The 26,505-nt window shown below is 33.0% G+C and overlaps 2 protein-coding genes across 3 annotated transcripts; both read left to right on the top strand.

The window, feature by feature from the left end:
* The first annotated feature begins 99 nt into the window (after positions 1 to 99).
* On the top strand, positions 100 to 19,511 carry LOC130644530 (importin-11-like). 2 transcript variants are annotated; one of them, XM_057450188.1, is made up of 12 exons: positions 100 to 428; positions 4,268 to 4,411; positions 8,605 to 8,705; positions 10,376 to 10,448; positions 12,463 to 12,549; positions 12,644 to 14,134; positions 14,314 to 14,388; positions 15,255 to 15,452; positions 15,723 to 16,132; positions 16,660 to 16,764; positions 17,296 to 17,380; positions 18,104 to 19,511. In XM_057450188.1, the coding sequence occupies exons 2-12, from the start codon at positions 4,286 to 4,288 to the stop codon at positions 18,260 to 18,262; spliced, it is 2,910 nt and encodes a 969-aa protein (XP_057306171.1). In that variant the 5' UTR covers positions 100 to 428; positions 4,268 to 4,285; the 3' UTR covers positions 18,263 to 19,511. The 2 variants fall into 2 exon arrangements, with proteins under 2 accessions (XP_057306171.1, XP_057306163.1); XM_057450180.1 differs by having other exon boundaries at positions 100 to 4,411.
* A 524-nt stretch (positions 19,512 to 20,035) lies between these two features.
* Positions 20,036 to 24,796, top strand: LOC130644522 (uncharacterized). The gene is made up of 5 exons (XM_057450168.1): positions 20,036 to 20,604; positions 20,875 to 21,284; positions 21,812 to 21,916; positions 22,448 to 22,532; positions 23,256 to 24,796. Exons 1-5 carry the CDS (start codon positions 20,455 to 20,457, stop codon positions 23,412 to 23,414), a joined length of 909 nt encoding a protein of 302 aa, XP_057306151.1. The 5' UTR covers positions 20,036 to 20,454; the 3' UTR covers positions 23,415 to 24,796.
* Positions 24,797 to 26,505: the final 1,709 nt, after the last annotated feature.

Raw genomic sequence — 26,505 nt, 5'->3', positions numbered from 1 at the left:
TAATTTGTGCTAATATGCGGAATGGTTTTATGTCTTTCCAATACACCCATAACAGACGGAAAATAACCATTCCGTAAAATTGTGCTTCTGATGTTTTTACCAAAGTGTAATGGCGGCGTAAGCACATGCAAGTTAGTATTTCAAGCGTCCTTGAATCTTTGATGAGATAATGATAAGCTAGATTAATGAATGTACAATATTTTCGTCACACTTCGCGCAATTTTCCAGCGAAGGAGGTTTGGGTCTTTTGGTGACGAATTGTTTTTAATTTGACAAATTAATGTCAACAAACACGTAGCTACCGACCAAATTCCGTGAACGTCTAAATTCCGTGATTTCACCTTTCTCGTGTAACTTTCTCCTTTCACTGACCACAATGGCTGGCTATGCCATGGATTGATTATCAGGGCGTCATGCGTGTTTATCGGGTAAGTAGGTAGCTACAAGTTGTTTCTTTTAAATGAATAGATGTGTGTGTATATATTTTACATGCCTAGCTAGCCTCCACAAATATTGAGGGATAATACCCTGTCTATTATTTCCAGAAGAAGCCATGGCTTAGATGGGGAGTTCTAGAGCAATTAATGCTTGTTTTGACAGACAACTTCCTGCAACATCCAACGGTCCACACAGTGTGTCATCTCCCAAATTTTCCTCACATGGCTTGGGTTAACCCCCGGAGAGAGGGCTATGGTGTAACATTCACTCTCCCATATAGACCATTTTGGAGATTATGCGCCATTATGGATTTTCAAAGCCCGGTGGTGCAAGCTGAACTTTGAACACTAGCTATATGATGTAGTAGAAAACTCTCTTAAACACACACAAAAAGAAACAAGTTTTGTATACACTCTTGCGTGTTGAGGTCTTCCTAATGTTTTTATCTAAGTAATTTATTAATGAATTATAAATAGCAATTAAATACATGTGTAGGACGAAGGGATACCGAGTGTGTTTTATTATTATTTTTGACTCCTATTTAATACATTTAAAATTTAATGCTGAAGTGGATATTTAATCAACTTTAAAAATATTTTTACGATCGAATTATGCCTCTTACAACGTATGAGGATTTTTTAGAACTTAGTGTGAGGCAACTGACTGACTTCTTGTCAGCTCTTACAACGTATGAGGATTTTTTAGAACTTAGTGTGAGGCAGCTGACTCACTTCTTGTGGACTGAGTAATAGTTGAGTTAATCGCCAGAGCTTTTTCTGCAATGGAACTTATTATGCCAATAATTCAAACAAGCTTCACAGAGTAATTTATTTATTTATCATCAATATTTACACTTTAGTAATAAATTACGGCTATAATTGCATGTCCTGATAAAAAACCAATGAAGACATTCGTATATATAACAAAAGATCATGTAAAATATACATTGTGACTGAAACAAATAACAAACAAAAAATCGTCTAATAGTCTAGTAAACCAAACTTATCATTTTTCCCTTTTTTGCCAAAACTCTTTATTTGAGAGACAGAAAGAGTTCAGATGAGCCGAGAAGCAGGCTGAGTCTCCGTAGAATTAAAGATGTTATCCAGATAAGAAGATTGAATTGGCTGGGGCACTTGGAAAGAATGGAGGAGGATAATTGGGTAAGAAAGTGTAGAGACTTGATAGTTCCTGGGGCAAAGCCCAGAGGCAGACAGAGAAAGACTTGGCAGGAGTTTATATGGACAGACTTGATACAGAGGAAGTTGAGTTTAGATCTAACTCTAGATCAGATTGGAAGAGGGTCATTAATATACCACGTCCAACCCATGCTAGCATGGAAAACGGACGTTAAGCCGAGAATGATGATAAATGATGATAATATTTTTCCATAAGTGAAGCGTACAAAAAAATTATAGGACAAAAGCGAAAGCAAGGAAAAAAGACAGGTACTCTTTCTAATACCACTCTTGAAAGACTCAAAGATAGGAGTGTTTAAGTAGACGGATCAAGATCAAGGGACAAACATACAGATTAGTAAATTATCACTGAAAAACAAAATTATAAAAATATCAAAATATTAAAAAAATTTTTTTTTTTTCAATTAAAATGACTAGTGACTCTATTCCTAAAATCTGCGACTGAACCTGTTACTGTTATCTCTTAGGCAGTGTATTGAAAAATTTTACATCCATTATAGAGAAGAAGCCAGATTATTTTGCGAGCTCAAGTTTCACTTTGGAATAGATAACATTGTAGAGTTTTGACAAGTATTTTGACAATGGATTATAACTCTCTAGATCTTCACAAATATTACAACCTAAACATTTCTTTACAAATCCAAAAACAAAGTTCAAGTCCAAATCCAGTAAAGTATTTCCAAAATCAAAAATTGAAAATCCAATGCTAATATCTTTATAATGCACAAAGCAGGTACACAATTTTAAATATCTAAATATAAAATGAAATTACTTTTAACCAAGCATTAATTACTAATTACAGCCTTATAGCTAGCTACAGTACAGTGTTCTAAAAGCATTTGGGAGACCTCTAGCTAGCTAGCTAGCTAGTTTAAAGATTTTTAGGATATATTAAGTTGCCTTTATTGCACAAAAAGAAATTAAAAGTACAAATATGTGCCTAATAAAAGTATTTTTCAAAATATTTATAAAAAAATTGGTATCACAAAGTTAAAAACAGATAAAAAGCAAAACTGTCCTGCCCACAAGCACGTCCATAAGGCAAAAGACTGAATAAAACGTGAAGTCCAAAGTTCAACTTGCAAATTCATTATGAAGCATAAATTCCAAAATGGTCTATTAAATCCCTGTTAGGAGAATCAAACCCTGGTCTCCTGCACAATGTGCGAGGGGTATAACCACTAAACAAGACGAGTGCATTCACTTTCTTGGTACTGTCAGTGCTATAGCGGAATTTGTTTTCTCTGTCACTAAATTGACGCGTAAGTCTCTGCTGCCGTTTTTGCTGTGTTGAGATGTCCTTTAGTGTTTCTTTGTAAGAACAAGAAGTAGTGACAGTACTTATTGACCCAAAATTATTTCTTGTTTCATTTCTTACCTAGTTTTGAGGCACTCTCTTCTGTAAAAGATTCCTTTGTAATTATTTTTTGAGGCATTAAGACACCTCTGTTTAGTCAGATCATTGCTAGAGCTGTTTTTTAGATAATCACGTAATTAGGATTGTATACGTTATATACTTTTAATGGTAGCCTTTAAAGTTAGTACAGTCATGGGCACCCTGGTAATTCCTGTTAGTCTTTCCAGAGATCAGGAAACTTTTTAAACTGTCTCCCCATATTCCATGTGTTTTGCCAATTTAGAATGAGGAGACCATTTAGGATAACAAATAATAATTAAATTAAATATTAAAAAGAAAACAGATATTTATATATATTATGTATATAATATTCTATATATTCGACCCAGTAGAAAAATTCCATTTATTTCATGTAATATTTCTATTTTAGCACACAAGGTAAAGAATAACCAACATAGTTTGATTAAAAGAGTTAAAATTATATATTCATAAATGAATTTCTTGAATAATCAATCCATATAAATTGCTACAAGTTTGTAATGCATGTTAAAAATCGATTAAAAGCCATTAAAAAACAGTCAGTACCCAGGTGAAGTAATACACAATAGAACAAGCTCTAAAAAGAGAGTAAAAACAATACGCATCAAGTAACATGTGTGTTGCTTAATTCTTGTGTCTCAAATGTTAAATATTCTGACGTTACAGCATGACATCAATAACTTTAATTTAACGTCAATAGCTTATTTTAAATTAATGAAGCCATTACAATGCATTTAAAACTTTGAGGCCAAGTAAATTGGAAATAAGGTGGTTTCGTCAGTCTGTTTTTACGCATGGGTAACTAAGGACCGGCTAAGACCAATTTGGGTAAGTTTTTCAAACCTGGGTCCCCTAATCCGTTTCGGAATGGATGAGTTAATGACGTCATCAAAAAGCCTTAACACACCAATATCTATGGAACCGTTTGTTGAAGATACATGATCCTATACATTTTCTTGATCAACATTTCAAGTTCTATACAATGAAGGCAACAGGTATACAGATTTCTAAAATAAAGTTTTTGTGAATATTTTGACAGGTCTTACTATCATATATTATAAAAGTTGGTATAAACTTTGTTTACATTTTTTATTTTAAACGAAGCACTTTGTATGACATTCGTTTAACAAAACGAAGTACTTCGTAGCGTTCGTATAATTATACGGAAAAAATATACGAACATTTTGAGACGATCCCTTATATAATGTCGAAAATATTGAATTCTCTTTTGCAGATCACAATATAAAACACAATGAGTAATGAAGATATTCTAGCTGTACTTGAAGGTGCTGCCAGTCAGGATGTTCACATCATTAAACAAGCAGAAGAACAACTGAAAATGTGGGAAACAAATACAGGATTTTATTCTGCCCTACTGGTAAGTGTGTTGTGGAGACTGTATACATGCTCATGTATCATTTTTGTAAAGTCATGGATGGCACAAATAATACAAGATTAGAGGTGTTTTTGTTTAGTGATGTTTCTCCTACAGAGTTAGTCTTCTCCCAACAGTAAAAACCCATTGGAAGCCCAGCATACATTTCCTTATTGACAATAAACTTTATGGAGCAGAGATCAGGTGATAAATCTAAGCACCTCAAAAAAATGTGATAACATCAGACTTTAAAAAACTAAGATTTGTTATTATACACTAAATTTTTAGTCTGCCATAGCTGATTTGGAATTTCGATTTCAGAATTAGGATACTATCTTTAATTTTATATTGCAGTTGGGCAAGTTTTATTTTGAACCTTCCGTTCTCGGTAGCAAAGCTTACAAAAAAGTGCCATAATGTGTAGGCTCTTTAGAGAGATTTACTGCTTAGGATGTCTTTGCTTATGTTTATGTTTCAGCATCATTTTTTAGGGTCTCAGGTCTTGTTTTTTAGCAAACATGTTGAACATTAATAGTAGTGGCCAATTGTAAACAAAAAACGTGCCGGGATAGGATTAAAAGTGGTATTCTAATTCTGAAATCGCAGTAAGTTGAGAAAAACTTTTAAATATATTATATAGTAAGTAACCTCAAAAATGTGAAATTTTTTTTTCGACTATGTATTTTTATTTGAACTTATAAAATCAGAAAAATAACACATAAACACAATTTTTTTCTAAATACCTATATTCCTTGTTCACATCTCTGTAAAAACTTTGGGTTGGGTTCTAATTTTAATATGACGTTTTATAGTTCAAAACATTGTGCTAGCTAGACAAGGCCCTATGTTGGTGCTTATAATGCAACAGACTTTCGAATAAGAAACAAAAAAAATGCATCATAGTTTCTTGTCCAGTGACGAAGAAAAACACTGTTCCGGACATTTCGGCTCTAAAGCCATTTAGTTTTGAGCCTGAAATGTTGTTGGAAGAGCAAGATAAATTTTTAAGTTCAAACCATGAAGACGAAGTTATACAAAAAGAAGGCAATTAAATTGAAAATAATAATTGGTTTAAGTGAGGTGGTCACTGTAGACCGATGAAAGTTTGTGCTGCAAAGATAATAATGAATTTACTGACGACTACTTCGAAAGTACAAATAATTTTGGCAAATGTAAAGTCTTACATATTTATAATCATGACTAAAGTGATATCCATTTTATATCTTTAATATCCTTCTGTCTTCAATTAATTGAAATTGCTAAACTTAATTGTGTTAAAAATAAAAAGTCTGATAAAAAAGGAAATACATTTTCCATACGCACAACATGATAAAAATTTTCTCATCAAGCTCTTTACAATAACTTTTTCAACACAATCTTTTGTGAAAAAAAATCATCTTGCTCTCCATCTGAAATTTTTTATGCAACTGCATCTTTAAAATTCAATGAAGAAGGTCTGGAAAGCAACACTATTGAAGGGATTAAAAAAATAGAATACCGAAGATGCTTTCTAATGAAGAAATACAATAGTGAGATGTGCTCTTAATGAGTGTACGTGAACAGGGGGTAAATTTTAAATTCTCTATTTTGAGAAAAACATGTATTACAGATTTGATGGGTACATAATCGATTAGAAAAAGATGTTTAGAAAGACATACCATTGTGTGCTTTATGGGCAATCCGCAATAAATACTCTAAAGTTGATAGATATTTCCGAATTGTTGTCATTACCCCTGTCTGTCAAGACATTGGTGCGACAAAGAAAACATTTACTTGTTGTGAGGTGCATAATTTTTGAACTTGAAAGTCAAAGTAAGTTTGAAAAAAGTGAATTAACAAAACGAAGTTATTAGGAAATCGTTAATGTTAAAAGAAAGAATTATCATAGTGTAAAATATAATTTTTGTTGACTTGGTATGTAATTTTTGGTTACGAACAGGAAAGTTCATACCGAGCTTGTATCTTTTTATTTTGATAAACAAATACGAAGGAAGCATGTGTTTGTTTGATACATACAAAAACAAATGATTTACGTAAATCAGGTAATTGAAAATCTCTTTGAAAGCAGTCTGGCTCAAAGTGCGTGGAACATATATAAAATCTTGAATCCTTAGGCAAGGGACCAGTTTTTCTAATGTCATGTGACCATCTTTTTTGAAGCTCGTTTTTTTTTTCTCTGCACTGAAAATTTTGAAAAAAACTAAAACATCGTCAACATTTTCTTTTGATTTATTATTACCAGTTCTGTTAGTGCAGTTGATGGTGGCGCAATTTGGCATGTTTTCAAGCAGTTAAACTCGAATGTTTAAGTAAATTAACAACTAATACTACTACCACCGCCAACACACTACATTTTCTGAACTGAAAAACGTCATAATTTTAACTTGACCCAATCCTTTTAAAATCGCAATAGGGTCAGATTAACGAAGCGATTTTACACGTAGTAAACACAACTTTCTACTAAGTTATTAAAACTTTTATATGAGAAGAAGTAAATATTTCAAGTTCTTTTTGTTGCAGCTACTGTTTTTTTAAATAAAAAATTAGAGCTTACTTCCCCTTTATTCTAAAGAGGGATTGGAAACTTTGTTGCAGCAATTTGACCAAAAATGTGATGATAGAAGCACAAGATGTATATATGTAGATAGAGCTTTAATAAAAATTGGGAAATTAAAATCTTAGTATCTTGTGTGTCTTATCTTTAATAAAAATAAGCATGAATTATTTCAACTACTGATACTTGACACCTTAGTGCCATTTGACGTACGGATTTAGAAATGTTGTTATGCTCGTCCAAAAATATTATCTAAAATTTCCGGAACATGTTTGATCTTTCTTTGCACAAATAATTTGCTAAACCTGCAAGTGGTGACAGTAATTTGCTTGAATTAAAGGCTTTTAATAATACAAAAAGCATCTTTTTGGGAATTATTTTGCATTTTCATTTGCAAGCCATCGCTACAGGTATGGTACCTTTGAATTAAAGGTATATAGTAAGCATTATAATAAAGGTACAATACTGTGAAAAGGTTTGTTGTTCGTGTAACGAGCGTGGTGCACACGAACCACAATAAAATTGTGGTCTTTATGTGTACAAACATTCAAACATTCTATCGTGGCCACCATGCTAATATTATTATCTCCACGAAGGATCATGTGTCCCACGATTATTTTCGCGAGCTCCACGATTTTTATAGCCAGTATAATTTAATTTTTTTTCTTTTCAAAAAAGTTAATTTGTTTGTTTTAGGTTTTATTAAGTTAAAAAAGCATATTTGTAGTTTTTGCTTGGTGTATACTTTTTCGTCATGGACATGATCGTATATTTACGAAATAGAAATGTGTTTTAAGATCGCATGTTAAAAGTTTATAAACGAAAAGTGGCGATAGAAATGTTTTTTAAGATCGCATTTTAAAAGTTTATAAACAAAAATCGGCGATAGAAATGCTCTTTTAGATCGCATTTTCAAAGTTTATAAGCGAAAAGCGATGATAGAAATGTTTTTTAAGATCGCATTTTAAATGTTTATAAACGAAAAGCGGTGATAGAAATGTTTTTTAAGATCGCATTTTAAAAGTTTAGAGACGAAAAGCGGCGATAGAAATGTTTTTTTACATCGCATTTTGATTCACAAATGATTAAAATCTATTATGTAGCTAGCTTTATGACAACGAATTAAAACAACAAGTGTTAATTTATTTTTTTCCCGTCGGTTTTTGATTTAATTGATAAACTAACGGTCTTTGTTGTTTTACAATAGAAGTTATCTATCGTGGAAGCCACGATTTAATTTAATTTTCGTTCGTGTAGTCCACGAAACATGATCATGAGGTCCACGATTGTTAAAAAAATATGCATCGTGGGCTATCGTGGTTCGTGCGTAACATGAAATAAACACAAACCATGGTGTTAACAAACCTTTTCACGGTACTGTATTTCTTCAATTTGAAAGATGTTTTGAAACGAAGACAAAACTGTAACAATTTTACAACCTCTTCCCCAAACCTTACAACCTGTTTTCATGTCTGATTCTCCTTGCTGTTCCAAGAATTACTAAAATTCTGGCAACATTCCCAATTATTTTCTGTTAATGAACAAATCCGTTCACACAATAATAAATGATCTGCTCTTTAATACATGTATTAAAAAACAACTTCTTTTATCTTGCAAATACAGTAAAATCCTTGTATTTTAGGATGTCTTTAAAACAAAATCTTTGAATGTTAATGTACGATGGATGGCAGTCTTGTACCTAAAAAATGGTATCATGAAGTATTGGAAAAGGCCTGGGATAACGTATGTGTTTTTTTTTTTAATTTTTGTTTTTAGGAAAAGTTTTTCATTTTAGGCTGCAGTTATTGGCTTGTTCATCCTCCTCATTTCTAATATAAAAACACAATAACACCTGTGTCATGAAAGCGAAAAAAGAGAGATAAAATATAAAAAAAATAATTCAACTCCTTCCTTCTGATTCCATTTTTCTTTTAACCAGCTGAAGAAATTGCTCTACATCTTTCTCTTTAGTGTATTATATTATTTAGGGAATACACCTTGAAATGCATGTCCATGAATGATATTGTTACCAAAAGTGAGCATTGTGTCTATTTGTGAATTCTGATGTCTGTAGAATATGAGATCTTACAGTCCTCATAAAAAAGTGTTGTTAAAGACATCAAAAAAAACTCTTAACCAAAGTTTGACAGTATTAACAGCAAATAAATGAAATTAGGTGTCTATGCAGTGTAACAAGTGTTTGGGTTTCACTGCTCATAAAGATTGCTTTTAAACCTCCCCCACCTCAATGAGATAATTTGGTGAAATGCATCAGTAATTAAATGTTTTAACTATTTGCGTGGTAAATAACATTGAAACTGGCATGACACAACCAAATTAGGGAAACGCAGAGTTAACAATCCTAAGTTCTGTAGGCGTGTGTGTGTTTCTGTAGACCTTATATCATTACACTTTAGTTTCCCACACTGCTGCCAACATAAGGTTTTGTTTCAATTTTTCGGAACATTTGATTTTTTCGACTAAATGCTATTATGAGGAATTAACAACTAAAATTAATATATATACTAACACTTATTTGTTACCATATAACTTATTTTTTTAAAAAAAAAGAATATCCAAATCATTCCTTGAGACGAGTGCGATGGCACACGCACTCACTCGCGCACTCGTAAAATAATTTGTGAATTATATTTCTTTTTCTAAAATATTAGCTATAGAGTGATAAAAAGAGCTTTTGTGATATTTAAACGATCTACAGCGATATTTTGGCTTTCTATGATAGTGTTTTTATGATTTTTACACAATCTACGGCCATCTTTTCGCTGTCTACGATCCGGTTTTCATGCTGTTTAAATGATCTGGATCAACCTCTTCGCTTTCTACGATGCGGTTTTTATGATTTTTAAACGATCTATGGCAATCTTGTCGCTGTCTACAATCCCGTTTTCATGATTTTAAACGATCTACATCGATCTCTTCGCTTTCTACGATTCAGTTTTTCTGATTTTTAAACAATCTACGGCGATATTTTTGCTTTCTACGATGTCTTTTTTATGATTTTGAAATGATCCACTTTGGTATTTTCACTTCCTAAAATCGTATAGAGATCAATTCAAATAAAATATACGAATTGAATCAATCGTGGAGACGATTCCTTAGTATTCAAACATCATTTCTATACAGTTTAAATAACATATAATGTTATGGAAAACAAAAAATAGTTAAGTGTGAAACACACTTGCAAATATTCACATTGCCTTTGAAATTTCATGCGATTTTTCACGCACAATAGCACTCATAATTTTTTTAGTGGGTGCTTTTTGTAGTTTTATTTAAGAAATGGCCTACCAAATTGTGTGCAATTAGGAGCCATATATGTAACTTTGTTAAAAACGATGTTTATCTTCTTTGGTGTAAGGTGTGTACATTTCAACTTTTTTTGTGCGGTTTAGAGGATTATCAGAGGACGAAAAGACTATAATTAGACGCAAACTGATTGAATCATTTGACGAAGAAATTTCTCAGGTATGTAACACGTTTTTTTCATCACAGGTTTTGTTACATGTTACATGTTTTTTTTTGAATTTGTTTTTGTTTTCAATCTTCCTAAAGTTTCCCCAGGTCAATAATGTATCAATCAAACTTATCACAACCTTTTCTTTTTTGTTTTGATTTGTAAAAATTCAAAAGTTGTTGCTAGCTAGTTACTTTACATTCTTTGTATGTTTTATTGCTCTTATTCCTTCCACTTAAAGGGGAAATTCGGTCTAAAAAAATTATTTCATTTTATTTTATAATTCCACGTGTTTATACTTATAAAAACAGAAAAACTTTACTTCATTAAACTCAGAGTTTTGGAAATGTCTCTAATGTTGACACACCTTTCTTGAAAATGCTCCGTTTTTGAAAAAGCGTGTCAGAAAAAAAAAGCTGGGTTCTAACTCAAGTATGATGTTTCATAGTTCAAAACATTGCATCGCGTGAAAGTCACAACACAGGCTAAGCAGTTTGCTAAAAGAATCTACTTTTTTCTAGCTACATTTTTTCAAATCTGTAACAAATTACTTCTTTGAGAATACAGTGTCAATTTGTAAGCAATGGATCCAATTCACAGCGATTCAAGATCTAAAATGATGACATACCTGATTTATCTACTCTTAATCCCTTAAATTTCGAACCAGAACTTTCTTTGGAAGAACTGAATAAATTACGAACATGTAGTTCCGAGAGTAATGAGGTAGAAGAAGAAGTTTCTAGGATCGGTAACAATACCTGGTGCCAATGCGGTGGTCACTGTAAAGCGATGGAGTCATACAGTGAAATGCTTGTGTTGCAGGGATACAAATGAAATTCCTGACAATCCTTTCGAAGGTGAAATAAACAAAAAAATAGCCAAGCATTATATTCTTTTTCGTGTTTAACACCATAACAAAACTATACACATTCCCTTTAAATATTAGTCTTCGCGTTGATAAAAAAATATGCGTATGAGCATGACAACTGACTCAAAACTTCTCTCAAAATATTTTGCCTAACATGAGTTTCTCTCCTTCACATATATTTTATTCGGAATTATTCCTTAATGCCAAAACAACATCACAAAAAAACACAACAGTGGTTGTTTTATTCTATTCAGCTTTACAAATCGAATAAGAAAGTGTGCTCAGAAATCAAAACTTGAGCTGAAATATTTGGGATATTTTGTCTTTGTAAACCAGTACTAACCACTGCACTGTCTGCCCTCAATAATTTAAGGGCCAATGCAATGCACTCGGTAGAAGAGAAGACCAAAATTTTTACCCCCGTCTTATGAAAGCACTTGTTCTTAAAAGCATCCAGGTTCAAAATGTTGAGAACAAATACAAAATCCAGAGTTTTTGGGCAAGGTACCACTTCTTTTTATATTATGTAGCCATTTTTTTTCGAAGCTCTTTATTTTTTTTCGCACTGGGAATCTGATAAGCGACTACCCAATATTTTCTTTCTTTATTATCTTCGTCTTTCATCGTCAGCTTTTCGTTCTCTACCTCCTTAGTTTCTTACTCCCCTTATCTTTTATGTCTTTTAATTTGATTTGTACCGCCGATGGCGTCGCAGTTTGGCATATTAAAGTAATAAAAATGTATAGACAAAATACTTCTTCATGTGATTACATCAAACCCCAACACCGAACTTCGCTTTTTGAACTATAAATCGTCATAATTCAAACTCGAACCAGCCTTCGTAAAACATAAAGGGGTCAATATACGGAGGTGTTTTTACGCGTGTTTAACACAGATTATTTCAGAAAAAAGAGATTTTCACTTGAAAATAATTATGGTATCCGTTTTTTTTTTCTTTTATGACTATTAATTATGAAAATATAATTTTTGACCAAACTTCCCCTTAAACACAAAATTAAAAAGATAAACGTACTTCATGAAAGTTGTTGAAAGAAGGTTAAAACAATCAACTGGCTAACTGAAAAAGTATCATGAAAGCTATTACCTATGTGATAGAGTTTGTAAGTGCCTGTAGTTGTATTTTTTGTGCTATCTAGCTTGCTGTACAACTAGCTGTAATTATTGGTAAAGTTTCAAGAATGGATATAAAGTTGTGGCCAGACGTAATAATGCACACCCTACAGGTATGTCTGCTGAAAAGTTTTTATTACCTTTCTTGACTTTGTGGCTATTTTTACCCTTTATCCAGTCTTTTGTTTTTATTTTGTTTTGTTTTAGGCTGTTAGATCAGAGAACATGTTGTTCCGTCATAGAGCTCTATTGACATTAAATCAAATTGTTAAAGAACTAGCATCAAAACGACTAATATCAGACAGAAAAGTGTTCCAAGAAATTTCGAAAAACATATTTGAATTTTTAGCTCAACTTAGTTTTGATTCCTTTAACAAACTAATTTGTCCTGGTAACGTCACTTACTCGTATGAAATTATAGAAATGTCCATTTTGCTGACCAAAGTTCTGAGAAAACTGTTGATTTATGGGGCCACTGGCTATTCTGCAGAATCAATTCAAATAAAGTACACACAAAATTGCCTGCAACAAGTACAGTCATTGTTGACTATAAAAAAAGAATGTCGTGATATTCAACTCAAAGATAAATATGATAAATATTTAATATTGTTAATGAAAATCTTAAGTGAGTTACAGGAAAATCATAGTTCGTCATTTTTACCAATTCTCGAACCTGCCCTCCAGCTGTGCCTGCAACAAATTCTCTCATCATCGAGCAACACAGAGTTTAAACCAATGATAATACATTGCGGCAATCTTTTACGTTCTATCACACGAAGCTACAAAAAGCCTAAAAAACAAATAGTAGACTTATCCGAGGAGGATCACATTGTGCACAGTGCAAATTTGACAAAAGATAAAATTATAACTCGGGAATGTCTAGAGAATTTGTGCCACCATATTATGACGTGTTACTTCCCACTAACCGAAACTGATTTGGAAGAGTGGCAAAGTGACCCAGAGGGATTTATGTTGGTGGAGGCAGGGGAGTCACATAAGTTTTTGTTGGGCCCGTGCATGGAAACTTTGTTTGTTGGTTTATTTTATGAATATAAAAATGACATTGTACAGTTCTTAGTTAGATATGTTGAGAAAATAAACAGCTTTGATTTCACTACTATGTCACAAGCTGACATTTTAAATGTGTCGGCAGTTTATAAAGCTGTTGGTCTGGCCTCCTATGAACTTTTTGGTGACTTGGACTTTGATATCTGGTTTGAAAGTAAACTTGTTCATTTACTGAGACAGCAGAGCAGTGGAAATGCTTTATTAAAACATCATATTGTCTGGATGATTGGTGAATGGATTAATGTCAAATTTTCTAAATCAAATCGTGTTGAGTTGTATGATGTGCTGCGTGCCATCTTGCAAGATGATAGTGTTGATTTAGTTTTACGCTTGACAGCTTGCAAAACACTGCGTTGTGCTATTGATGACTTCGATTTTATTGTGAATGATTTTAACCCCTTTGTTAGTAGTATCTTTATGGCTTTGAGTAAATTATTAGTGTCGGTCCAGCTTTGCGATACCAAAATGGTTGTATTGAATGTGTTATCTATTATGATTGAGCGAATTGGTAGGAAAGTTAAGACTAATGCAGAAGTACTGTTACAGTACCTTCCACAATTGTGGGAGCTGTCTGAAGCGCATAATTTATTGAGAGGTGCTGTTGTTAATGTTTTGGTTCACCTCGTAAAGGTATGTTATTTTCTTTCTTTCAGGTACAAAAAGTCTAACATGTTGACCTGGGTTTTGTTTGTTTGTTTGTTTGTGTACAACAACAAAATGGTCACTCGTGAGTTTTTTAGGACGCGGACGGCATTAAAACTTTCATAGTCATTCCCATGTATATTTATTTATTTATTTTTTTACTTTAGGGTCTTGGTGCTGACAGCCATAGTTTGTATCATATTACGTTACCTGTAATTCATTTAAGTACGTCCGTAGAACAGGTTAGCCATCCTGCTATAGTATTGCTACTGTTATTATTTTTACAAGGGTTGTTTTACAATACATGTGTTGAATTCAACATCATCACTGCAGTCATTTTGTTGGTTTGTCACCTTCTGTAGTAAGAAAATGTGACATCATGAAACCCATCCTAAAACTTGGTAAGCATGTTCGAGTAAGCTTTAAAAAATTTATTTTAAGCTTGACATATTTCGAAAAACATATTTTTTTGAACATATAATAATAATGATAACAACACAAAAGAAAAAAAGTGTTGCACATTTTATTAATGTGTGCTCCAGCGTTCTGCTTCGTTAGCAGAATCTTCTTGGAGGAAAAAAATTTTTCCAAATTTTGCAATTAAAGAAAAATGCATTTTCAGGTTTTTAGATTTTTATTGATGGATTGCAAAAACAAGTCAATCATTTCTTTCAGTAACATCTTCCTACTTATCGCTCTTTTTATCCATTTCATTGAATGTTAATACAGTAATCCAAACACGCGGTTGTGAGAGATATAAGACAGAGGTGCTTCGACAAAAACATACGCGAGTTGAAGAATTATCTGTAATTTCGCGGGGAAAGATTAAAAAAATCTCGAAACTTTCCACCCTTTAAGTCCTTGATATAAAACCAGTAAGCCTGTGGAAAAGTCTACGGAAATCCACCTGTCAAAACAATCTATAATCTTATCTATAATCTTAATATGCCGATAAGCATTTCTGGTTGGGGAAAAAAAATTGTATGCAGGAAAATTGGAACTATGACATGGTGACAGGCTTCCTCTTAGTGACAATTATTTTGTCAATATGTCTAACGCAACAACAGTGATAGTTTAGTAGTACTATATGACGATGATATTTTTATAGCCAGCGCATGTATATTTGTTGGAAGACGGCTTAGAATTGTGGCTAACGATGTTACGATACAGCAAAGAACTAACCGTCGACATGCTGCAGTTGTATAAGAACTTGCAAGTCTTGTTTGAACGTGCATCTGAAACCCTTGATAGTTGCTTGGCGATCACTAAATCGTATCTTTTGCTTGACGTTGGGATGTTGTTCAAGGTTTGTGTTCTTTTTGTGTTTGTTCGTTTGACGAAAGTCAGTAGAGGTCAAAAAAATTTGGCAAACATGTCAAAACTTCAGTGGAAAAATCCGGACCGATCAAAAATAACAACGTGTACATGTAGCTCCCAAATCTCAAAAAATTGCCATTCCTTCCTACCGTTGTCCAATGTCTTACGTTGTATTTTAAACCCTGCTACTTCTGTACTGGAATTGCTAGATATATGTTGACTTTATTTGCTACTATTTACGTCCACTAACTTTTTTTAGGAATACGGTCATGGATTGTCTACAGTATTTTCCGAGCTACTTGATTACGTGAAAGAAGACCATGCATCGAAAATTGTGAAAATCCTCATTTTATCCTTCCAATTGTTACCCAACGAATTTTTGGTCATGTATCAAAACACAGTTTTAAAGGTTTTAAAGTATACTTTAAAGGACGAAAACTATCCACCGCTGATGGTGAATTACGTCACACTTTTGGCGCACATTGCGTTTCGAACGCCTCAAGCCTTTTTCCAGCTTTGTGAAGTGTATTGTAAAATGAACTGTTGCTCTTATGATGATGTTATGGGAAGGTTATTTGACTTGTGGCTCGACAAAGTCGATTGCATGATGCTGCAGGAAAAGAAAATGTCGGCTTTGTCTCTGTCGAGCTTGCTCCCGCTTAAAGTGAAGTAAGTATCAAGTTGGGTTTTCTTTTTTGTTTGTTTTTGCTCGTTTGAGAAAATTCACTAGGATATCTAAATTCTCTCAACTTCTTATCCGAAAAATAGCACCCTCCTAAAACTGCGGGGCGTACTAGATTTGTGATGTCTTCTTCATGGTAAGGAATCAGAATTTAAGAAATCGAAATTAATAACATAAAATAGGAACGTACAATTTCTCCAAAATATAAAGCGTAATTTTACCGACAAACAAGTAATGTATTCACGACAAGTGAGCACCCATATCGCTAAATTTAACAAAAAATGAGAAATAATCATTTGCTAAAAGTTTGAACCGAATCTGCACGAAATGTTTCAATTCTCTAACTCGCGAAAGTTTGTCCGGGAAAATTTCTCTCACAAATTAGCAAAGTTATGTAAAATACTATCCTCCTTCGCTTTTTTTTCTTTTTTGACATCTGATCAGAAGGTGTACGAATAAATCTTCTGACATGCATAACGGCATCCTGCATGTATGTGATTAACTTTATGTGCAGGTTCGTTCATGAACGAATTGGTTTAATTTTGGACTTGTGCGTCAACGTCATGTACGATTTGCAGAGGTCTGGTGCAGACAGTGTTTCCGATCATTGTGCAGTTGAGTGAGTAATTACTCTTTGTTTACTAACCTATCATCCGCGTTTTGTTCTACCCCAGTATGTCATTTATAAGAAATGTTACCTATTTTTCCTTTTTTTCGAATAGTCCGAGTTCTTTTCGTAAAGGCTTTGTATTATGCTTATATCCCATTGATAGCGTTATAATGTGCATTCGCCTCCAGTGCGGGATGTCTTGGGCGCAGAATCCGGCAGGGTCATGTAAGAGACTATAAAAGTGTGAATCTATCCTTTATGCTTAGTGTTAAACACGGGAGTAATATTGCTATCTTTGTTGGTGTCTATTTGATCAATTGCTGTGTTTGCAGGGCTGTCGTAGCTCAAATGGGAGATTTACGTGCACTGGGACCTCTTTGTATGAACCGCGTTGATAGAGGAAGTGAAGAGACTATCCTAATTTCTAATACTTCAAATAATAATAGATTATAAATTTTGAAAGCCGTAAAAACCTTGACCATCATGATTGGGTTTTACTATCTCATATGTTGTTTATATTTTTGTGTGCTCAACATTCAGTTCATTAATTGTGGATGAAGCTAACACGCGGATCGGCGAAGAGAATGAAGAAGAAGATAGCATGGAAGATGCAAAAGAAAGATGGGTGAGATAAATTATAAATTCTGTAATCTTATCCACTCAAGCTAGCACCATTTCAATCATCACCATCTCTATCTTCATATTCAGCAAATTAAAAACGACTTATTTATTGTTTTTCAAACGTTTCGAAAAGTCTTTTCTTTTGTACTAAGGGTTATTACGGACGGACGATATTATTGTTTCCTTAATTTCTGTCACAACTATATGAATATGAATAACGGATACAAGTAGGTATAAAATGAGCTAGAATCCCTGAGATATCAATAACACCAACTTCAAGGTGACATTTTTGTCCGTCCATCACGGTCCGTCAGTCACACACGCTTAACTAATAAGACGTCGCCCTACAAGAAAATTTCCCTGAAATCCTACAAAAAATTAGTGAAAAAGGCAGCTACAATATATATATTCTCAATAAAATGCATCAACTATATAATGCTTCTAATGTTTCACCACTAAACCATATATTTATATAGAATTAAATTCTGAATTTAAAAGTGGTAAAGTTCTTTTTTTATCCCTGTCCGTCCGTCACGCCCGGTTGTTTCGTCCTATCAAGTTTTACTTTTGGTGTTATAGTGTAAAATTATTTTAGTACAGGTTATCAACTTAAATCATTATCAGAATGTAACTATTTTTCTTTTAATTTTTCTTGGTACTCAAGGTATTTTTGTCTGTCACGATCACTAAATTAAAGCCCCACTAATAAAGGTACATTTCTTCATAGCTGCTGTCACAAGATCCTATCCACACTATCGTCTTGCTGCACTACGTACGTGACAAATTAAACGAAACGAAACAATCGTACGGCGACGAACATTTTGCGGACGCAATAAGTACTATGGATCCGGTTGTTGCTAAACAGTTGATGACGTTGATCAGTTAACGTCGCTGATAATTTATTGACGCTGATTGAAACTCAAACTTGATAAGATCTGTTACAGGCTGTCCACTTTTTTAGAAATGCTAGGATACATTAGAAACGGAATTTTCGGACGGAAAAACTTTCGATTTTTTTTTGTCTAAAAATTTTTTCTGTCCCAAATTTTTGTCTGCCGAAAGTTTTTTTGTCCGAAAATTTTGGTTTTCTAATTTTTTTAAAAAAGGACCAGTGCATAGAAATTGTATAAAGGGTCTAGATCTTCTTTTTGTGTCATTTTCCGTAATCATTACTTTTGATATTGTTTAAAATTCGTTTAAAAGACTTTATAAATCTTGTCCGAAAGTTTTTCCGCCGAAAATTTTAGTTCTTAATGTAGTCATGAATAGACACAAAATATTTTCACGATGCCAGGAAAAAAGCAGGATTATTTTCTTTGATACGTCATGAAAATCAGAAATGAATGTTGTGATAACACACTTGGAATTACACTTTGTTAGCTATTAGCCGTTTAAGGATTTAACAGGTTTGATTTTTTTATAATTTGTATGTAACTGCAAATCAGGATACCTTTCGCGGATTTTTGCGAAAATAAGTTTCTGTGAAAATTCGAAATCGGCCTGATCCGCAAAGATAAAATTCCACGAATTTTTTTTTATTTCCTGATATTTTTAAAGAAAACTTAAATTTACACTAAATCCGGGTAAATTTTAATACAAAAGACAACGATATATATTCTTTATAATCTATCTATCCATTATAAGTTTATTTATTTAGTATGTTGGAAGATGATTTGAATGATGTATAAACTAATGTACCTACAATTTATATACAATATCATTCATTTTTTCTTTTATTGTTACTTTATATTTACCTGAAAATTGTGAGCCGCGAAAATAAATTCTTGCGAAATTCTAAATTTGCCTTATCAGCGAAAATAAGTTCAACGCTAAATCCACGAAAATAAATTTCCTTCTTCCCCGCGAAAGTCCAGAAAGAAAAACCCGCGTAAAAAAGTCTTCGTGAGAATTAATTTCCTTGGGTATACGTTCTAAAGATAAAAACAACTAAAATGGCTAAAACCTTTTTTCTGCAAGCTTTTGACCTTTAACATATTTTAGTACAAATATTGTAAATTGCATTGCTCTTTAGTTTATTATAAAAGTGGTTTAGTGTATTATAAAATTTAGAAAATTAATATCAAAAATCATTTTAATATTCCACTGATAATGAGAATATATTGGTACGGCTGCCATTATAAATTGTTTTTACTGCGTTTGCCTTTGTACAAAGGATTCATCAAGTCTTTCTGTAAATAACATTTTGCCAAGTTCTTTTTATAAATAAGGAAAAAAATTGTTCTTCGGCCCAAATTGTGCAGCGAACTCAATTTGTCTGCGAAAGCTCGAAACATCTGTCTTCAGAGAGCATCAAAAGGTGAATACCATACTTTGATTAAAGAAATTTAATTTTTTTAAACGTTACATAATATCCAGAACAATTTTAGAAATTTATAGCTCCTGGTGTTAACTGACGAAACATAAAATTATTTATTTTTTTGGAAAACGCTCATTAACGAGCAGTTTGTTTACATTTTTGTGCATTCTGATTGTCTAATAATAAACCAGATTCGACATTGCAATTAAAGAAAAATGCATTTTCAGGTTTTTAGATTTTTATTGATGGATTGCAAAAACAAGTCAATCATTTCTTTCAGTAACATCTTCCTACTTATCGCTCTTTTTATCCATTTCATTGAATGTTAATACAGTAATCCAAACACGCGGTTGTGAGAGATATAAGACAGAGGTGCTTCGACAAAAACATACGCGAGTTGAAGAATTATCTGTAATTTCGCGGGGAAAGATTAAAAAAATCTCGAAACTTTCCACCCTTTAAGTCCTTGATATAAAACCAGTAAGCCTGTGGAAAAGTCTACGGAAATCCACCTGTCAAAACAATCTATAATCTTATCTATAATCTTAATATGCCGATAAGCATTTCTGGTTGGGGAAAAAAAATTGTATGCAGGAAAATTGGAACTATGACATGGTGACAGGCTTCCTCTTAGTGACAATTATTTTGTCAATATGTCTAACGCAACAACAGTGATAGTTTAGTAGTACTATATGACGATGATATTTTTATAGCCAGCGCATGTATATTTGTTGGAAGACGGCTTAGAATTGTGGCTAACGATGTTACGATACAGCAAAGAACTAACCGTCGACATGCTGCAGTTGTATAAGAACTTGCAAGTCTTGTTTGAACGTGCATCTGAAACCCTTGATAGTTGCTTGGCGATCACTAAATCGTATCTTTTGCTTGACGTTGGGATGTTGTTCAAGGTTTGTGTTCTTTTTGTGTTTGTTCGTTTGACGAAAGTCAGTAGAGGTCAAAAAAATTTGGCAAACATGTCAAAACTTCAGTGGAAAAATCCGGACCGATCAAAAATAACAACGTGTACATGTAGCTCCCAAATCTCAAAAAATTGCCATTCCTTCCTACCGTTGTCCAATGTCTTACGTTGTATTTTAAACCCTGCTACTTCTGTACTGGAATTGCTAGATATATGTTGACTTTATTTGCTACTATTTACGTCCACTAACTTTTTTTAGGAATACGGTCATGGATTGTCTACAGTATTTTCCGAGCTACTTGATTACGTGAAAGAAGACCATGCATCGAAAATTGTGAAAATCCTCATTTTATCCTTCCAATTGTTACCCAACGAATTTTTGGTCATGTATCAAAACACAGTTTTAAAGGTTTTAAAGTATACTTTAAAGGACGAAAACTATCCACCGCTGATGGTGAATTACGTCACACTTTTGGCGCACATTGCGTTTCGAACGCCTCAAGCCTTTTTCCAGCTTTGTGAAGTGTATTGTAAAATGAACTGTTGCTCTTATGATGATGTTATGGGAAGGTTATTTGACTTGTGGCTCGACAAAGTCGATTGCATGATGCTGCAGGAAAAGAAAATGTCGGCTTTGTCTCTGTCGAGCTTGCTCCCGCTTAAAGTGAAGTAAGTATCAAGTTGGGTTTTCTTTTTTGTTTGTTTTTGCTCGTTTGAGAAAATTCACTAGGATATCTAAATTCTCTCAACTTCTTATCCGAAAAATAGCACCCTCCTAAAACTGCGGGGCGTACTAGATTTGTGATGTCTTCTTCATGGTAAGGAATCAGAATTTAAGAAATCGAAATTAATAACATAAAATAGGAACGTACAATTTCTCCAAAATATAAAGCGTAATTTTACCGACAAACAAGTAATGTATTCACGACAAGTGAGCACCCATATCGCTAAATTTAACAAAAAATGAGAAATAATCATTTGCTAAAAGTTTGAACCGAATCTGCACGAAATGTTTCAATTCTCTAACTCGCGAAAGTTTGTCCGGGAAAATTTCTCTCACAAATTAGCAAAGTTATGTAAAATACTATCCTCCTTCGCTTTTTTTTCTTTTTTGACATCTGATCAGAAGGTGTACGAATAAATCTTCTGACATGCATAACGGCATCCTGCATGTATGTGATTAACTTTATGTGCAGGTTCGTTCATGAACGAATTGGTTTAATTTTGGACTTGTGCGTCAACGTCATGTACGATTTGCAGAGGTCTGGTGCAGACAGTGTTTCCGATCATTGTGCAGTTGAGTGAGTAATTACTCTTTGTTTACTAACCTATCATCCGCGTTTTGTTCTACCCCAGTATGTCATTTATAAGAAATGTTACCTATTTTTCCTTTTTTTCGAATAGTCCGAGTTCTTTTCGTAAAGGCTTTGTATTATGCTTATATCCCATTGATAGCGTTATAATGTGCATTCGCCTCCAGTGCGGGATGTCTTGGGCGCAGAATCCGGCAGGGTCATGTAAGAGACTATAAAAGTGTGAATCTATCCTTTATGCTTAGTGTTAAACACGGGAGTAATATTGCTATCTTTGTTGGTGTCTATTTGATCAATTGCTGTGTTTGCAGGGCTGTCGTAGCTCAAATGGGAGATTTACGTGCACTGGGACCTCTTTGTATGAACCGCGTTGATAGAGGAAGTGAAGAGACTATCCTAATTTCTAATACTTCAAATAATAATAGATTATAAATTTTGAAAGCCGTAAAAACCTTGACCATCATGATTGGGTTTTACTATCTCATATGTTGTTTATATTTTTGTGTGCTCAACATTCAGTTCATTAATTGTGGATGAAGCTAACACGCGGATCGGCGAAGAGAATGAAGAAGAAGATAGCATGGAAGATGCAAAAGAAAGATGGGTGAGATAAATTATAAATTCTGTAATCTTATCCACTCAAGCTAGCACCATTTCAATCATCACCATCTCTATCTTCATATTCAGCAAATTAAAAACGACTTATTTATTGTTTTTCAAACGTTTCGAAAAGTCTTTTCTTTTGTACTAAGGGTTATTACGGACGGACGATATTATTGTTTCCTTAATTTTTGTCACAACTATATGAATATGAATAACGGATACAAGTAGGTATAAAATGAGCTAGAATCCCTGAGATATCAATAACACCAACTTCAAGGTGACATTTTTGTCCGTCCATCACGGTCCGTCAGTCACACACGCTTAACTAATAAGACGTCGCCCTACAAGAAAATTTCCCTGAAATCCTACAAAAAATTAGTGAAAAAGGCAGCTACAATATATATATTCTCAATAAAATGCATCAACTATATAATGCTTCTAATGTTTCACCACTAAACCATATATTTATATAGAATTAAATTCTGAATTTAAAAGTGGTAAAGTTCTTTTTTTATCCCTGTCCGTCCGTCACGCCCGGTTGTTTCGTCCTATCAAGTTTTACTTTTGGTGTTATAGTGTAAAATTATTTTAGTACAGGTTATCAACTTAAATCATTATCAGAATGTAACTATTTTTCTTTTAATTTTTCTTGGTACTCAAGGTATTTTTGTCTGTCACGATCACTAAATTAAAGCCCCACTAATAAAGGTACATTTCTTCATAGCTGCTGTCACAAGATCCTATCCACACTATCGTCTTGCTGCACTACGTACGTGACAAATTAAACGAAACGAAACAATCGTACGGCGACGAACATTTTGCGGACGCAATAAGTACTATGGATCCGGTTGTTGCTAAACAGTTGATGACGTTGATCAGTTAACGTCGCTGATAATTTATTGACGCTGATTGAAACTCAAACTTGATAAGATCTGTTACAGGCTGTCCACTTTTTTAGAAATGCTAGGATACATTAGAAACGGAATTTTCGGACGGAAAAACTTTCGATTTTTTTTTGTCTAAAAATTTTTTCTGTCCCAAATTTTTGTCTGCCGAAAGTTTTTTTGTCCGAAAATTTTGGTTTTCTAATTTTTTTAAAAAAGGACCAGTGCATAGAAATTGTATAAAGGGTAATCAGTGTTTGTAAATTATATATAGGGTAATCAGAAAATCAATAAAAACTGCAGTTTTTGAACTTATTGTTTTCGTCATTTTCACATTTGGCTGAAGCTCTATCTATAAAGTTGGATCTTAAAGACCTTTTTTTAGATCTTCTTTTTGTGTCATTTTCCGTAATCATTACTTTTGATATTGTTTAAAATTCGTTTAAAAGACTTTATAAATCTTGTCCGAAAGTTTTTCCGCCGAAAATTTTAGTTCTTAATGTAGTCATGAATAGACACAAAATATTTTCACGATGCCAGGAAAAAAGCAGGATTATTTTCTTTGATACGTCATGAAAATCAGAAATGAATGTTGTGATAACACACTTGGAATTACACTTTGTTAGCTATTAGCCGTTTAAGGATTTAACAGGTTTGATTTTTTTATAATTTGTATGTAACTGCAAATCAGGATACCTTTCGCGGATTTTTGCGAAAATAAGTTTCTGTGAAAATTCGAAATCGGCCTGATCCGCAAAGATAAAATTCCACGAATTTTTTTTTATTTCCTGATATTTTTAAAGAAAACTTAAATTTACACTAAATCCGGGTAAATTTTAATACAAAAGACAACGATATATATTCTTTATAATCTATCTATCCATTATAAGTTTATTTATTTAGTATGTTGGAAGATGATTTGAATGATGTATAAACTAATGTACCTACAATTTATATACAATATCATTCATTTTTTCTTTTATTGTTACTTTATATTTACCTGAAAATTGTGAGCCGCGAAAATAAATTCTTGCGAAATTCTAAATTTGCCTTATCAGCGAAAATAAGTTCAACGCTAAATCCACGAAAATAAATTTCCTTCTTCCCCGCGAAAGTCCAGAAAGAAAAACCCGCGTAAAAAAGTCTTCGTGAGAATTAATTTCCTTGGGTATACGTTCTAAAGATAAAAACAACTAAAATGGCTAAAACCTTTTTTCTGCAAGCTTTTGACCTTTAACATATTTTAGTACAAATATTGTAAATTGCATTGCTCTTTAGTTTATTATAAAAGTGGTTTAGTGTATTATAAAATTTAGAAAATTAATATCAAAAATCATTTTAATATTCCACTGATAATGAGAATATATTGGTACGGCTGCCATTATAAATTGTTTTTACTGCGTTTGCCTTTGTACAAAGGATTCATCAAGTCTTTCTGTAAATAACATTTTGCCAAGTTCTTTTTATAAATAAGGAAAAAAATTGTTCTTCGGCCCAAATTGTGCAGCGAACTCAATTTGTCTGCGAAAGCTCGAAACATCTGTCTTCAGAGAGCATCAAAAGGTGAATACCATACTTTGATTAAAGAAATTTAATTTTTTTAAACGTTACATAATATCCAGAACAATTTTAGAAATTTATAGCTCCTGGTGTTAACTGACGAAACATAAAATTATTTATTTTTTTGGAAAACGCTCATTAACGAGCAGTTTGTTTACATTTTTGTGCATTCTGATTGTCTAATAATAAACCAGATTCGACATTTTCTGTCAAAAATTTTTGCAATTTCTACTCTTGCGCATGTCCTGCTGCGATAAACTATATCACCGCGACACTATTCGTCTCGTAGACATTCGACGCTTAAGGGGGATTTTCACGAAACGAATTGAACGGCGAATTCGCTTTTTAATTTTCACGACAAAATAAATAAGACGCGAAATTCATTGTTTACATTGGTTAACCGCGTTCTGATTGGTCTAAAACTAGCAGCGAAACCTTTAGCCGCGAAAAAGTAAGAACTGTTTCTACTTTTCAGCGAAGCGTATATTTTGATGCAAAATCATAACAAACAAAACTGCGCATGCTCAGATACAATTTGCCGTCGAATTCGCCGTTCAATTCGCTTCGTGAAAATCCCCCTTTACGCTGATGATTATAATCGAAATTCAAGTAATTGACTAATTCCGAACGCAAAAGTAACGTCCATGATTTCAGTTTGTGCGCGTTTTTGAATTTGTATTAACGCGTGCGTTATATAATTCGAATAATTATTTTTGTTTCCAATAGGCTGGTTCTCTGATTCTTGAGCTTCTACTTGAGATCCATCTATAAACACTTTGAAATTAGTAAATATAGATGGTTCAAAGCATCCATTTTATTTTATTTTGTTACGTGAGTGTGGACTTCAGACAAAGTAAATTATATCTTCTTCTGTCCCGCAAAATCGTAATATAAATATTTTTCTCTTTTTTATTCTTTCTGAAAAAAATTTCTGAGGAATTTAAAGCTTTTTTCGTCCAATATATTAACTCCAATTTGCAGGAAGCTGTGGAAAATGAGTTGAAAACATTCTGTTGAAATTAAACTAAAGTTGTTACACACGGTGAAATGTTGTATAAAAGCAAATATCAGCTTTCCCCTAACAATGTTTTACAATATTGCTCTATATATTTTATTTTATATATATTTTTTATTGTTTCTGTCCTCCGATATCTTCTAAAAGATCTAGAACTTTGATTTTTGTTTTGCTTTTAAAGACGCACAGCTAGCTTCACGATAAAATAATACACATTGTTTAATAAATTTCTCCACAGCCAGTTTAGATCAAAAGAAATCGATTTCTTCCCGCCTAAATGTTTTGTTTAAATTATGGATTTATCCGTGCATATCTAATCTCAATGTTTTGGTAACCATCTGCCATCTTGTATTGTTTCTTGTTCTGTCTTTTATTATCTTCCCCCACTCCCCCGTAGCCTGAATCGCTGGATTTTTTACAAGTATAAGTATTTATGTTTATTTTTGATGAATCTGATAAATTCCAAAAAAATATATACTTACCCAGAACTCATGGCGCTTTTTGTAATAAAACGT

Source organism: Hydractinia symbiolongicarpus, chromosome 1, assembly GCF_029227915.1.
Source record: "Hydractinia symbiolongicarpus strain clone_291-10 chromosome 1, HSymV2.1, whole genome shotgun sequence".
Classification (NCBI taxonomy): Eukaryota; Metazoa; Cnidaria; class Hydrozoa; order Anthoathecata; family Hydractiniidae; genus Hydractinia; species Hydractinia symbiolongicarpus.
Note: the sequence above shows the minus strand (reverse complement) of the source record. Positions and strands in the feature narration are given on the sequence as shown.

Excerpts from the sequence above, each read along its gene's own strand:
- LOC130644522 (XM_057450168.1), top strand. The coding sequence starts at position 20,455 with ATGTTACGATACAGCAAAGAACTAACCGTCGACATGCTGCAGTTGTAT. Across the intron at positions 20,605-20,874 it reads ACGTTGGGATGTTGTTCAAG|GAATACGGTCATGGATTGTC; the intron begins GTTTGTGTTCTT and ends AACTTTTTTTAG. Across the intron at positions 21,285-21,811 it reads TTGCTCCCGCTTAAAGTGAA|GTTCGTTCATGAACGAATTG; the intron begins GTAAGTATCAAG and ends CTTTATGTGCAG.
- LOC130644530 (XM_057450188.1), top strand. The coding sequence starts at position 4,286 with ATGAGTAATGAAGATATTCTAGCTGTACTTGAAGGTGCTGCCAGTCAG. Across the intron at positions 16,133-16,659 it reads TTGCTCCCGCTTAAAGTGAA|GTTCGTTCATGAACGAATTG; the intron begins GTAAGTATCAAG and ends CTTTATGTGCAG. Across the intron at positions 17,381-18,103 it reads AAGATGCAAAAGAAAGATGG|CTGCTGTCACAAGATCCTAT; the intron begins GTGAGATAAATT and ends ATTTCTTCATAG.